The 14,597-nt window shown below is 38.3% G+C and overlaps 1 protein-coding gene across 1 annotated transcript; it reads left to right on the top strand.

Annotated features, from left to right (window-relative positions):
* The first annotated feature begins 1,534 nt into the window (after positions 1 to 1,534).
* On the top strand, positions 1,535 to 8,443 carry LOC121874839 (heme-binding protein 2-like). The gene is made up of 7 exons (XM_042379123.1): positions 1,535 to 1,596; positions 3,466 to 3,525; positions 4,370 to 4,441; positions 5,667 to 5,799; positions 7,091 to 7,265; positions 7,848 to 7,964; positions 8,091 to 8,443. The coding sequence occupies exons 2-7, from the start codon at positions 3,466 to 3,468 to the stop codon at positions 8,158 to 8,160; spliced, it is 627 nt and encodes a 208-aa protein (XP_042235057.1). The 5' UTR covers positions 1,535 to 1,596; the 3' UTR covers positions 8,161 to 8,443.
* Positions 8,444 to 14,597: the final 6,154 nt, after the last annotated feature.

The raw sequence follows: 14,597 nt of genomic DNA, 5'->3' as shown, positions 1-14,597 counted from the left end.
AATCGACGTTCGCAAAATTCCATCGGACACATCAAGTTGTTAGAAAACGCTGGTATATATATCACTACATGTCAGATATTTATTCAGAATTTACTGACTCGATTGGCGTTACAGTAAGAAGCGATTTGGAAATTACAGAATGAAATATGGAAATTGCATTATTGTCAAGAAATATAATCAGAAAATAATTTATGCAAACGCTTCTCTCCTTAAGTTTTTACAATAGTTAGTTTCAGTGTCTTGTCTCAACTAAAACACTAAATTGACCTTAATGAACTGAAAGATTATTATTCTAACCTGTTCTTACAATCTGATATCTGATTAACACCATCGATCTATTCACATTACACCAAACCAAGTATTAATCGTTACACTTCCCGGAATAATGCAGTGAGAGCTGATCTGGTTAAAGATGTCGTTTGAATAGTTGATGATCCTGGTGAGAAATTCTTAAAGGTTCATACGATAAGTTTTCCTCGTAACTAAATATGTAAGAATGTATTTAACTAAAGGACTGATATGGCGAAACTATTATACCAAGACTTTACCTTAACAAGAGTAATTTTCTTAACACTATAGAGGGAAGAAAATGATCTCGCATAGATCTTGTGATTCCAGACCTTAAAACACGTGACTCTTATTCATAGTAGAGCGACGCTGCTTACCGGTGATTAGTGGACAAAAAGATAAATACAAGATAGATAAAGACACGGACGAAGAGGACAGTAAAGTATAGGGTTGACACAACAGAGCTGATTGTCAGGTTTACAATGGTAGTAATAGCTGAGGCGGTGGTGGTAGTACTGTAGCGCCTCGCCACACCGGATACACACACACACACACACACACACAGAGGAAACAAGCACGCACCACACATTGCTGGTCCCGATCCTCATGGTCAACTAAGAGCTTATCGTGGTTTGATAATATATTTCAAGACCATTTGAAAGTTATCGGCTGCTATAGAACTGCATTGCAGTAATAAATTACATAAAAAGCCACTGTGAGATACACGTGTTTATCCAAAGGTTATATGCTGTTCACCACACTAAAAAAAATTAACATTGAATCTGGTTCTTCGTTCCAGTTTTGTGGTAAACAATTATGATCCTTATAGAGAGTCACTCGTATTAGTCAAACAGGATCTGTGCTAGTTTTTTAAGATAAATAAAAAAAACTGGTTAACATTGGTGCAAGCTGTAGTGTAGAATTAATATAGATACAGTGTAGGTTCTCTCTTGACATTATTTAAGTGATAACATCTTTTCGTTCATCCTTCATTTCTTTTTATCTTGGCTGTGTGTACATATATATATATATATATATAACCATCTGGCAAGCTTTGTCTTACCATATTGTGACTGATGAGTTGCTTATATGCTGTTCTTATACATATATACCTGTATAAAGTCGTAATGAATCTGAATAACTAATTACATCACGCATGAACTGGGGGATGCAAGGTCACGTCACAATGTCACAATAAGGGGTAAGCAAGACACGGACCATTTATAATAGGGGAGGAAGTGTGACGTCCCGGGATATATAAGGGGAGCTGACGGGTGTTGCCTGCCAGTTTTCCCTGAAACATCGAAGGTATTGTGTATCATTATTTTTTATGTGTTGTTTATAATCAAAATATTTTGCCCAAATGTATTAATATATTGTTCGCTGTATATTTGTATAGCGTTGAGTTACATGTATTCGGTAAATGATAAATTGTACTAATATAATACATTCAGAAAAAAATTAAAAGGTTATAAGGAAGAAGTACATCAGTAAAAGTGTTATTTGTCAATAGATTTTCCTTCGAGAAAGAAATGCGTTACCATGTACACAACTGAATGTTCTTAAGACTGGGAAGTGAGGATGGAAATCAGCTTTACGTGGAAGTCTTTCATTTCATTAGGACTATTTTCAGGACATATATCTGACTATGTCTAGTACTTCTCAGCCCTTAAAGTAGGTACAGTACATGACACCAAAAGCATAGAAACGTGTAGACTAATGTTTGTCTTTTGGTTATTTTGTTATATATACAGTTTATAAGGCTATATGCAGTATACCTGTATATATGGTAATATGTTTTCAGTTTTGCGTTTGTGTTTACTTCAGAATTGCCTTGATTTAAAACATGTTCAAATATTATAAAAAACTGATTCAATGTAGTACTGCCTAGACTAGACCAACTTCACTTCCTCGCTGTAAAGTTAGGTGTACAATATACCTTCCCACAGCTAGGTTGACTAACAGCCACGGGAGGAAGCGTTGTGTCCATTCAGCCGCCAAACTATATATAACCACTCGTGTCCTACAAGTTCTAAGATCTTAAATTCATTTTGTAATCATAGAGTAAAATAATAGGTTTAATTTTATTGTATATTAATTCTTTATTAGAGAGTTTTTTAGTCAGCGTCTCTCATTTACATATACTCGTGCGTGCATAGGTGCCAGCTCCAGTATAGGCTACATATCTAGGTGGTCGAAAATTTCCATGTTATGTTTCCAGCTCGACAATGAGGTAATCTCTATCAGTGACGAAATGTAAAGTTTGACGGAAATGAAAGAGGTGGGATGATTCGATACACTGAATACCTGCAGGAACTGTAATGATTGGGAGACGATGATGATGTGTGTGTAGTGAGTGCTATGATGTTTGTGTGTAGTGAGTGGTGGTAGTGGTGACTGTGTGAGTGTGTGTAGTGAGTGGTGGTAGTGATGACTGTGTGAGTGTGTGTAGTGAGTGGTGGTGATGACTGTGTGAGTGTGTGTAGTGAGTGGTGGTAGTGATGACTGTGTGAGAGTGTGTAGTGAGTGGTGGTGGTGGTGATGACTGTGTGAGTGCGCGTAGTGAGGGTGGTAGTGATGACTGTGTGAGTGTGTGTAGTGAGTGGTGGTAGTGGTGACTGAGAGAGTGTGTGTGTGTAGTGAGTGGTGGTGACTGTTGTGTGAGTGTGGTGATGACTGTGTGTAGGAGTGGTGGTGGTGGTGATGACTGTGTGAGTGTGTAGTGAGTGGTGGTGGTGGTGATGACTGTGTGAGTGCGTGTAGTGAGTGGTGGTGGTGGTGATGACTGTGTGAGTGCGTGTAGTGAGGGTGGTGGTGGTGATGACTGTGTGAGGCAGTGTAGTGATGACTGTGTGAGTGTGTGTAGTGAGTGGTGGTTATGACTGTGTGAGTGTGTGTAGTGAGTGGTGGTAGTGATGACTGTGTGAGTGCGTGTAGTGAGTGGTGGTGGTGATGACTGTGTGAGTGTGTGTAGTGAGTGGTGGTAGTGATGACTGTGTGAGAGTGTGTGTGTGTGTGTGTAGTGAGTGGTGGTGGTGATGATGACTGTGTGAGTCTGTGTGTAATGAGTGATGATAATGATGACTGTCTGTAATGAGTAGTGGTAATGGCTATGTGCACTTTATTTACCTGACTTAATAATAGGGGTGTTATCAACCTTTATCTGGCTGTGTACAGATGTGTCGCTCTACCTTCGTGCTGGTACTGGCCGGCTCCATCTATCTCGCTGCTGCAAAGGTGAGGTGTACCATCTAGCTTATTGTATACGTGGTTGTCAGAGTATTATTATTATTATTATTATTATTATTATTATTATTATTATTATTATTATTATTATTATTATTATTATCAGTAATAATAATAATAATAATAATAATAATAATAATAGTACAGTGCTGGCGATGGATAATGAATACAATTACAGAGAGCATTTATAGTAACAGTACCAATACATTAAAGTACAACTAATCCTTGAATGAAGGAGCATTAATGATACTATTTCATACCACTGCTTTGTTTTGTCTTGTCATTAAATCTAACGTTAGGTAGAATAGAACGACGCTAGCGATAAGAAAGGTAATTAAATAATATTTTATCTTTATGTAACAGAAGAAACAAAATATGTTATCTAAGTATACATTGCTGAGACGCAGTGACACGTACTGGATTATTACACTCTTCTCTTACCACTGTTTGTCTAAATTAAACTCATCCACCCAGGAAGTTTGGGAAAGTCTCTAATCTCTTCTTCCACGGGCTATACGTGTGTGTGCTGTGTGTGTGTGTGTGTGTGTGTGTGTGTGTGTGTGTGTGTGTGTGTGTGTGTGTGTGTGTGTGTGTGTGTGTGTGTGTGTGTGTGTGTGCGTGCGCTCTAGTGTTTCCCACTTTTCCTTCCACCATACCAACATAAAGTCAGTTTTCCTCCGTCATGAGTAACATTCATTTTTTCTTTGTGAGAGAGAGAGAGAGAGAGAGAGAGAGAGAGAGAGAGAGTGTTTGTAATCAGGGTGACTTATAAATAGATGCAGGCGAAATTAAGTACTTAAGCCACGTTAATGAAGGCGTGTTATGGATTTTCCAGAGTGATTTCCTCACTGGCTTACAAGACAAGTTCCACGAGACCGCTCCTTATACTGTCATCAAGGACGCTGAGGTGAGTCCTCTCCTAATTCCTGCTGCTATAATCTGTGGCTCTTGTCTCTCCCCGTGGTGTAGTGACAGTAAGGGTGAGTGACTGTGGGAACGTGGCAATTGACGGATGGTAACTGTATAAATGTGACAGCTTGTAGGGGAGTAACAGTGGGGAAGTGACTGTGAGAAAGTTATAACAAAGGGATAGTGACTGTCTGGAAGTGACAGAAGGAATAGATAAAATAGACTCTTGTATTACAGGAATCATATGAATATCGAAGATATTATATGATGTTCCTGCAATTACGGTGATGTTATCTGCAGATGTTGCTGTCAAAGTTTAAAAGACCTTAAAGCGAATTGTGCCATGCAAATAAAAAGTGGCCTCTGAGTTGACGCAACGATAATCGAAATGTCAGATACTTAATAAATGAAGAAAAAAATTGTCCTGTGTTGAAACTTTCACCTGTTTGACCGTGAAAGCAGAACAACTCAGATGGCGGCTCTGAGGAGTGACGTGGCACAGCCTGACATATATACGTCATTGAGTGAAAGGTGGATGAAATTTGTTCGACGGGTTGGATGATATAAGATTTGCCTTATCTAGCAAGACAAAAATGGTGTTTTTTCAGGCATTTTAATTTGGATGATCTTACGAAGAGTGAATAAAGGAATGGCTTGTTTGTTACGTGAGAGTTTGTGTTATAGAGAAAATTCTAAGATTGTGAGGGAGTAAATATGTGGTTTAATGAGACGGAAAAATTTACAGAAAATGCTTAAGGAAAATCACTAATTCATATAAAATGTAAAAACTATGTAATATTTGAAGGAATTTTAGAGTATTTTAAGAAATTCCTTTGCATCTCGCTCCCACCTCAGTCGGAACTGGCATTTACAGACTCGGAGTGTCCAGCAGAGAGGTGATCAGAGTGGTAGGGAGGTCTCCTGTGGCCATTTAATTAGGGACAAAGGGATAACAGTAGAAATATTAATAAGAAAATTTGAGTGTAGGGAAAAGCGGCCATTGGGGTGAATGAATGAAATGAAAAGTTGTTTCCTGGAGATCGGAAAATCTAGGAGAATTGGTACAGCCTGAAATCGTTTCAAGCGGAAGACTATGATCGCCAACCTTCAGACATGATGCTAGCACTTTGACTGACTGAATGATCGCGACAACTATTCAATAAGAGGTTACGTAATGTCCAAGCGACGGATTGGTATAATGATCATCCTCTTGGTGTTGTCAGACATACCAGCTGAGGGAATACGCGCCAGCCAATTGGGTGTGTACCCACATCATCAAGAAGCAGCCACGACCCAAGGACATGATGAAGATGTTTTGGTCTCTCTTCCAGTACATCACCGACGAGAATTCCCAGAGTAAGTCGCCAGCTTCAGACAGTGATGTGAGGTGTCTCGCTCATGTGGGGAGTCGTGACCAAAGTGGGTGTGGTGATAATAGTGATTGTGATGGTAACAGTGATTGATGGTTTATTAGTGATAATGATGGTAACAGTGGTTGCTAGTAACAGTGATTGTGATGGTAACAGTGATTGATGGTTTATTTGTGATAATGATGGTAACAGTGGTTGCTAGTAACAATGATTGTGATGGTAACAGTGATTGATGGTTTATTAGTGATAATGATGGTAACAGTGGTTGCTAATAACAGTGATTGTGATGGTAACAGTGATTGATGGTTTATTAGTGATAATGATGGTAACAGTGGTTGCTAGTAACAGTGATTGTGATGGTAACAGTGATTGATGGTTTATTAGTGATAATGATGGTAACAGTGGTTGCTAGTAACAGTGATTGTGATGGTAACAGTGATTGATGGTTTATTAGTGATAATGATGGTAACAGTGGTTGCTAGTAACAGTGATTGTGATGGTAACAGTGATTGATGGGTTATTAGTGATAATGATGGTAACAGTGGTTGCTAGTAACAATGATTGCGATGGTAACAGTGATTGATGGTTTATTTGTGATAATGATGGTAACAGTGGTTGCTAGTAACAGTGATTGTTATGGTTACAGTGATTGTGATGGTAACGGTGATTGGTGGTAACGGTGATTGGTGGTAACGGTGAATGTGATGGTAACAGTAATTGTGATGGTGTGACAGTGAATGTGGTGGTAACAGAGAGAAGTACACCACGTAATACCTGAACAATGTTATGTGTGCCAGGAATGTACAGTGATGCTACTGAAGAGAATGTTGAAATTTAATAACTCACAAGGGGAGGTAGGGAGGGAGGGAGGGAGGAGGTAATTATTTTTCTCTTACGTTTAGGGACATTTTCAGTATATACAATGTAAGTTGAAGCCTTTGATCACGCACTGCCGTAGACACATTAATAAGTGAGGAATTTTGAACACATTCCCCACGATGAACATTTCTTTAGGGAAAAAATGAAGGTAATGAATCCATGTAGCATATATTTTGAGCTTGAAGAGATCTGCCATCAAGTGAAATACGATGGATATATAACCTAAATAATGTACTTAGGCTGTAATAGCGAGCAGATGCATTTGATAAGGGTCCTATTAAAACTTTGCAACCCTAGTCTTTAAAATGGATTACATTAAAGGTGTTCTTGATTGCTGTTGAGATATTTAACTGACCTGACCTGACCAGAGCTTGACACACCGTCTTGTCTGTCAATAGATCTGGAAATGAACATGACGTCTCCTGTGTCCTTCTTCCACGAAACCTACGAAGAGACTATGATGCGCTGTCAATTGTGTTTCTATCTGCCTGCTGACTACCAAGAGGACCCGCCTGAACCCACACAAGACGACGTTTACATTGAAAACCGCCCGATGCATACACTGGCTGCCAGGTGCGAACATCAAGTCTCACCGGTGGGGATATTTTGTGAAAGATTAGCTCAAATGTCCCACGTGTATTTTTCTGTTTTGGTTAATTAAAACGATTATTAGTGTATAGTTCATTCCACCGACAGATATTCATAGTCTTTCCAGAGAACCTAACCTAACCTAACACTAACTTTCTTTTGATAGTTAAGATTACCACTGACTGGTATTACTGTCCCTGATAACCTAACCTAGACGCTAACATTGTAACAGAAAGTAGTCCTCGTGACAGTTAATCTCATGACAGCTAACACTCCTTCATGACTAGAAATGCTTCCTTATGACACCAAATACTCTCATGGCAGCAAACACCATCTCATGACAGTTAACGTTTCTCCATGATAATCAGAGTTACTTCATGACAGCTGAGGGTGCCCTTTGAAAGATAAAATTAATCCCCTGACAGTTAACCTTGCCTCGTGATAACTAACCCCTTGGCAGCTACCCTGTAATCTTGCTTCCTATAGCTAACATTAGCCCATGACAATTAACCATACCCCGTGACAGCTAACTTTGCTTCGTAACAGTTAACAAGATGTCTTCGGCAGGATGTTCGACGGGTACATGTTGGGAATGGCAGAGTTTGAACAACACAAACTGGCACTGCAGGCTGACCTCAAGTTGGCTGGTGATGAGGAGGGGATAGACTTCTCGCAGTTTTATGGGTACGTTCGCGTGTACCTGTCTTGTGGTGATTAGTCGATATATAGAGTGAATTCATGTTTATTGTATGGATATATTTATGTGAGTACAGCAGAAGGTAATCTCCTCTTCCTCCTCCTTCCTGGCAGGGCGGTATACGACCCGCCAATGAAGATGAAGAACAGACGCAACGAGGTGTGGTTTGTCGTCAACAAATAGAGTGCCGCCTCTGCCTCCCACTCTACTCATCTCTCACAAGTCCGCACCCGCATCTCGTAAACGTAAAACATAGACATACACAGACATTTATAAGTAATAACTTCCACACACACACACACACACACACGCAACTGCCTTCACAGAATTAACACAAAATTATGAACTATAGAGTAGAATCTACACTAAATTAAAAAGATTGAAAAAGAGTTTGATTGGCATTTATCATTTTAGTCTTTTGGAAGATACATTATATTAGAATTGGAAAATAAAATAATAAGCATTGCACTTTTATTTACGATTATCCTGAAGCAGTCAACACTTAATTATCTAAAATTATATATTTTCTAGACTTGAATCCCTTCTTTCTTCTGTGTGTGTGGGGGGTGATTTGGAAAATTTGTACCGAAATGAATAGCTGTGAAATATCTGAAAATCAATCATGCGAAATCGATCCATCAATCATCATTTATCTAATCCTATAACAAATTTCTACCGTGAAGTGTTAAAAAAAAAATGTTCATGTCTTGTAGACAATTGTTGATTTTTAGTAATTGGTGAACGAAATGAGGACAATTCATCGGATTGTTAGGAATTATTTAATTTAAACATAAATAGATAACTTTATCATGCTGTAAATATTGTTTTTCTTAGAATTTTGCAATATAAACCGGACGATTTACCGCCATTACACAAGGAGCAGCAGCAAACTCTATTCTATGTGGGATTTCGTAGCCATAATTTCGCGCCAGGCTCCCAGTACTGATCTAGGGAGACACTGCAGTCGTTGATGCTTAAAAGTATTCTTAGTCAGTATCTCCTTCATATGAAACCATGTCGCTCTGTCTTAGAGTCTTTATGGAACCTAATTTGAATTTACCAATATTTACCTTCATGTCCGTGCCACACTATTCTAGCTCTACTTAAGTCTCTCAGGAACACAGGATGCATCGTTGCCTTTCACTTAAGAAACATTATTCCACCCTAAGAGGAAGGCTACACACACTGAATAGTCCGTGCGTGTAAGTCTAATCTTGGAAGGTTAGTTATGTCACGTCTCTGCTCTACACAACTGCAACAAATTTCCTGTAACATAAATAAGTGTATAACATCTCTACAATGAACATGTAAATATAAATGAGCATATTACGATGATTTCTTTCAAAATGATGAACACATTCCAGGAGTCGAGAAGTAACCGCACAACACTTAGTGATTAGTACGTTTATTGAACTTTATATTAATTATAACCTACGATTATTGTCGATTTGAGCAAACTAAAGGTAAAGCTGTAAGTCAACCACTGTTGCAATCCCAGGGGAGAAACTGTCACCATACTCTCTCACCAAGAATGATTCCATCAAGTGCAGAAAACCATCAAGCAGGGACGCTTTTATCACGATACACCAGAATTAATATAACTTCAAAATTACGCGTGACATACCACACACCCAATAGCCCTGGGAGAGTCCTGTCAGGAAACACCTTTACTTTAAAACTGAAATTAATCCACTGGGTCATTGGAAAGTAGTGTACATGAATTTATCAAGTCGGGGGCTGCAACTTTTAAGTCACCTGTACTATCACTTGCCTAATAATACTAAGCAAGAGATTTTCATAATGCATTCTTACACCAAGATTGGAACCAATACATTGCGTGTATGGAAAATGGTCAGGTGGAAACCTTATTTATCAAAAAGGAACCGACTGACAGCATCGCTAACACTCCTGCCCTCACCTCCTAAACTTTATAACGAGGGTTTAAAAATAATTCACATGAGATTCAACTGCCCTCCAATAAAGGTGATTATTAATTACAGCTCACACTGTCAGAGAAGACTGGTGGTTATAGTGTCCTTAAGAGAAACGTGACCGTCACGGGAAGAAGTTCAAATTAATGAGCAGATCTATTAACCGATTTGCTTCATATATCTACCACTTTTTTGTGTCGTGTTTGAATTGTTTGTTTATGAAGTTCGGTATGCATAAAAAACATTGTGTTATTATGAGGTTACATTGTGGTTGTTGGCTCTGTTGTCCAAGGTGCTTTTAATTATTTGGGTCCTTTGTAACTCTTTTTTTATTTATTTTTCATACTTTTTTATTAACAGTGGTCCTACAAGGTTCACATCGTAGGTTCAGAGTTAGCACAGTGGTGTTTTTTGGAATTTTTGCGTGCGTGTGAGTGTAAAGAAGACGTTTATCGTGTGGGCTTGAAAATCAGTGTCATGTCAGCTTTAAATCTCTGAGGCGAGTTGAGAGTTACAAATTATCCCAACACATTTGATAATTATCGTTACGTCTACAATTTCAAAAGTTCTGAATTAGTACACAAGACTCGGTAAGCAGCATCATTCCTACGATAACCCCCCCCCCCCTGATAATACACCTACAAGTCTCAAGCATACCAAAATGCTTTCATCCACAAAACAAGAATAAACAGAAATGCATTATCACTCTCGATGTTTAGTTAAGGAGAGCAGGAATATACAATACATCGTCCGTAAGCATGTCCTCACTAGAGATATGGGGTGATGTAGGAGAGCCATGGGTTTTCCTCCCCATCACAACACCTCAACATAATCCATCAGGTTCCAACACACCATAAATCAGCTGTGTCACCCACCACCCTCACGCGAGCCACTCACACAAACACCCACCGCCGCCCACACACACACACACACACACTACCTCCACTTTAACACACTTAACGCAGCTGTAACTTCGTGCTGTAGATATAATATTTATACACAGTTCTTAAGTGTAACCGCGACATTTTTACATTAATTGGCAGCTGGACCATAGCATGTTTCAGCCTTATATCATAGGATATTTTGGAAAAAAATTGGATGCTGGAACTTTCGAAAATGAAGCTCAAAGAAGTATAGAACTAATACCATAATTTTATATATACAGTTAATCAGTATTTTTAAAAAACTCTTCCACTGAGTGATATTAACATTTCTTTCACCATACATCTAGTTACTTACGTGGGACGGAATATTGATCCATTCTATGTTACGTCTTGACCGCAGTTGCAAAAATCCTGGAGTCATTCCGTCCTCCTCAAACTGTCTTGTGTTTGATCTTATCTATAATTAACCTTCTCCTCGTTGAAAGTCACACTCCGTCATCAGCACCGTGATGAACCTCCTGGTCTGGCTTTGATGTTGCCAACCTCTCAAGCTTTTTACGGGATTAATCAATAGTAATTTTGTTTCTTAGTTAATGAATTCTGTTTTGTTGTTGTAAAGATGTCAGCAATAATCTTCCAGCTCCAGGAATAGTGCTATAATTACCAGTTACCAAAAATTATATGTCTTTTTCGTGTGATTTTTTGAGGAAGTGAAAGCGGTTATATTTTTACTCAAATTCGCACCTCTTATCAGTTACTTTCGTCCGAGCGTTATTAAGTAATTAAAGTCATCAATTAGTGGAATAGGTCCCTAGTTCTAATGAAGTTTTAGTCTCATTTAGAAACTTCCTACACACCTTAATGAATAACCTTCGTAATTTATCATACCCGAAAATTACCTTTAACTTGCACATTAACCTAACCTAACCTTACCTTGACTGGCATTATCTCTCTACCATTGTCTCGAATCTTCCCTTTGTTGGAGTGAACTAGAAGAAGAAACAGAAGAATTTACTTTATCTTTTCAAGCATGATGAAGATTGGGACACAAGTGCTGAGTGTTGATTGATTAAATTGACTAGGTGGTGGCATAAAAACATGAAATGTGGCATAAAATCATGATAGGCGGCATAAAAACATGAAGTGTGGCATACAAATATGAATGGTTGGCATAAAAACATGAGAGGTGGCATAAAAACATGAAAGGTGCCATAAAAAATTGAAAAGTGCCATAAAAACATGAAAGGTAGCATTAAAACACGAAAGGGGCATAATAACATGAATGGTGGCATAAAAACATGAAAGGTGGCATAAAAACATGAATGGTGGCATAAAAACATGAATGGTGGCATAAAAACATAAATGGTGGCATAAAAACAAAAAGAAATTCCAATGAAAAATATGGAAATTATAAAACTTGGATTCATCAGACACACTGAATAACATATAACAATAGCTTCTCCAAAGACAAGTCATGTTTGACGGGATTGTGTGTGTGTGAGTGTGTGTGATAATATTTCAAATAGCTTTTTATGAGATGTTTATTTCAGCATTTATCATTATTCAAAAGTGAGCCGTCGGAGCGTAAATGTATGTTTTGTAAATATTGCGGAGGTTAATACAGGTTTCCGCCATGACTTTTATAATATTTGACATGGCTGTTTGTTGTTTACGTCGATTAAAAACTACGTGATATGGGATTGGGATGAAGTGAGTCTGGGTTACATGTGTTCAGAAGGGAAGCTACCGTGCCTGCTGCATGTTTCTTACTGCACTACACTTGGTTTGTTGAATTTAGTGACCTGAGTTGAACAATTAAATAAATCAAAACAGTATTTTTTTTTTCAAAGACTAAAATAAATAGGGTTTTATGTTAGCCTTAGAAAAAGACTAAGGATGATAAAACAATGACATGAAGGAGTGACCAATGCTCATGTAGAGAGCCCATCACATGACTGTCAACTCAGAGGAAGTTCACCTTCTTCACAAGTGTATGTATGTGTGTTTGACCACGATGCGTTCACCTTTAAGTAACTTTATGTTATTGCAAAATTTTGTCGCAGTAAATACCTACGTCCTCTTATTGAGCATAACCGCGAGGATTTGTACACTGTGTATGTAGATTTCTCGCATATGATCTACATAATTGTTGCCACTAATAAAACATAAGGAAGAAAAGGTGCTGTAAAAACGCGGGTGTTTGTGTGTTATCGTGAAGGTCTATGTAAGTGAATCTCCATGACTCGTTAAAACACTTTGTCAGTTTTATTAAGCGAGGGATTGGAAGCTGCCGCAGCATTAATCGGGAGCTACCATCAGCTACACCCTTTATTATAACTAACGATCATATTCATTACTAAAAAAAAAAACTAATCTTATAAATAAAACTAATATCTCAGATCAATTTGCAATTCGTACATTTAACCCTTGTAGGCCAGAGGCTGTGGTGGATCAATTTATTTGTTCTATAATGTCACGGGTTAATGGTTGACCCTCTCACAGCTTATGGTCTTCAACAGGTACAAAGTGAATTAATAGATTCTCAGTGCAGAAACCGGAAGAATGTTGGAGTTGTCTATACTTACACGTTAACACACACGCACAGACACACCATCAGCAAGTTGTCTCGGAACAATCGCACTCCGTTATTTAGGTAAATGTACAAAGTATTTGGTCAGCCATTTAAATTATCTTCTATAACTTTTAAGTAAATATTCAATGATGGCAGCCCGGTATGCAGCCTCTTCTAGATTGCCTCATGATTGATTTAGGAGTTGTGTTCACGCAAGGATTTTTTAGGAGTTAAAGTAAAATAATAAAGACCTTAGCATCTTTGTATTTTCCACAATGGCTCTTGCAACAACTACCACACCAGCAGATGTTTACTTTCCATTCTACAATAGATAGATCGTAGTTGATAAAGGAAAAATATCTGGGTCCAGCATAATATTTCTTTAGAAGTGGTCCAGTTTCCGAAAGACACCGATTGTACATATTCTGGAAAGCGCCAACATTCAGAATAGCGTCGATCAATGTTAGTCACCCTTGTGGTTTCCTTTATTGTACGTTGCCCACTGAGGTTGCATTTACAGTATAGTGCTTGGCTATTTGTGCGTGAAGTTTCTTGTTTCAGTTGATCTAAACGTCTGAATTACTGTGCGCTTTTTTCATTCCTTGCTAATGAGCTTTACAGGATCTTTTTCGTCTTATACTTTTGCCACAGCTTGTCTAGCCTGTGATACTCGTAGGTACCAAGAGAAAATATTTTAGGATTACTATAGATTCTTTTTCCATTTTTTTTTATAAGTTGTTTGTGCCTCATTCCTCCTAGTCTAATACCTAGATTATCAATATCACTTTGTTTTACTACTTTTTTTTCTCAATAGGACATAATCAGTCTGACAAGATTGTAATTTCCGGAAAGATTTCTGAAAATTTAAGGAAATTTAAGCAGTGAGAGATGAAACAGGCAACTGGATGTTTTGAACCGATGGATGTTGCCGATAAAGCCTTTGAATAGGACTTTCACAGAGTGTTAGTTGGGGGTATAATACCACACTGACCCTCCCAGATCCTCTCTTAGGCCGAGGACGAATCCCTGATCAAATCACTGTTAGATACAGTCCGTCAGCGCAGTGATTATGAGTGTCCATAGAACAGGAAAAGTAATGGCGTATCCCTCAGAATGTGCGCTGCTGGTAGCTTTCTGGGAAGATTCATTTTGTTCATTGTTTGAGTATGCTTTATGCACCGAATCAAGCTGGCGAAGTGTTGCATCACATTCTACCCGAAAATGGCAGTTGTC

The sequence above is a fragment of the Homarus americanus genome, unplaced genomic scaffold (genome assembly GCF_018991925.1).
Source record: "Homarus americanus isolate GMGI-L3 unplaced genomic scaffold, GMGI_Hamer_2.0 scaffold56009, whole genome shotgun sequence".
In the NCBI taxonomy this organism is placed as follows: Eukaryota; Metazoa; Arthropoda; class Malacostraca; order Decapoda; family Nephropidae; genus Homarus; species Homarus americanus.
Note: the sequence above shows the minus strand (reverse complement) of the source record. Positions and strands in the feature narration are given on the sequence as shown.

Bases quoted from the DNA above. Each gene is read 5' to 3' on its own strand.
- LOC121874839 (XM_042379123.1), top strand. From the start codon at position 3,466: ATGTGTCGCTCTACCTTCGTGCTGGTACTGGCCGGCTCCATCTATCTC. The intron at 5,800-7,090 runs GTAAGTCGCCAG...GTCTGTCAATAG, and splicing joins CACCGACGAGAATTCCCAGA to ATCTGGAAATGAACATGACG. The intron at 7,266-7,847 runs GTGCGAACATCA...TGTCTTCGGCAG, and splicing joins ATGCATACACTGGCTGCCAG to GATGTTCGACGGGTACATGT.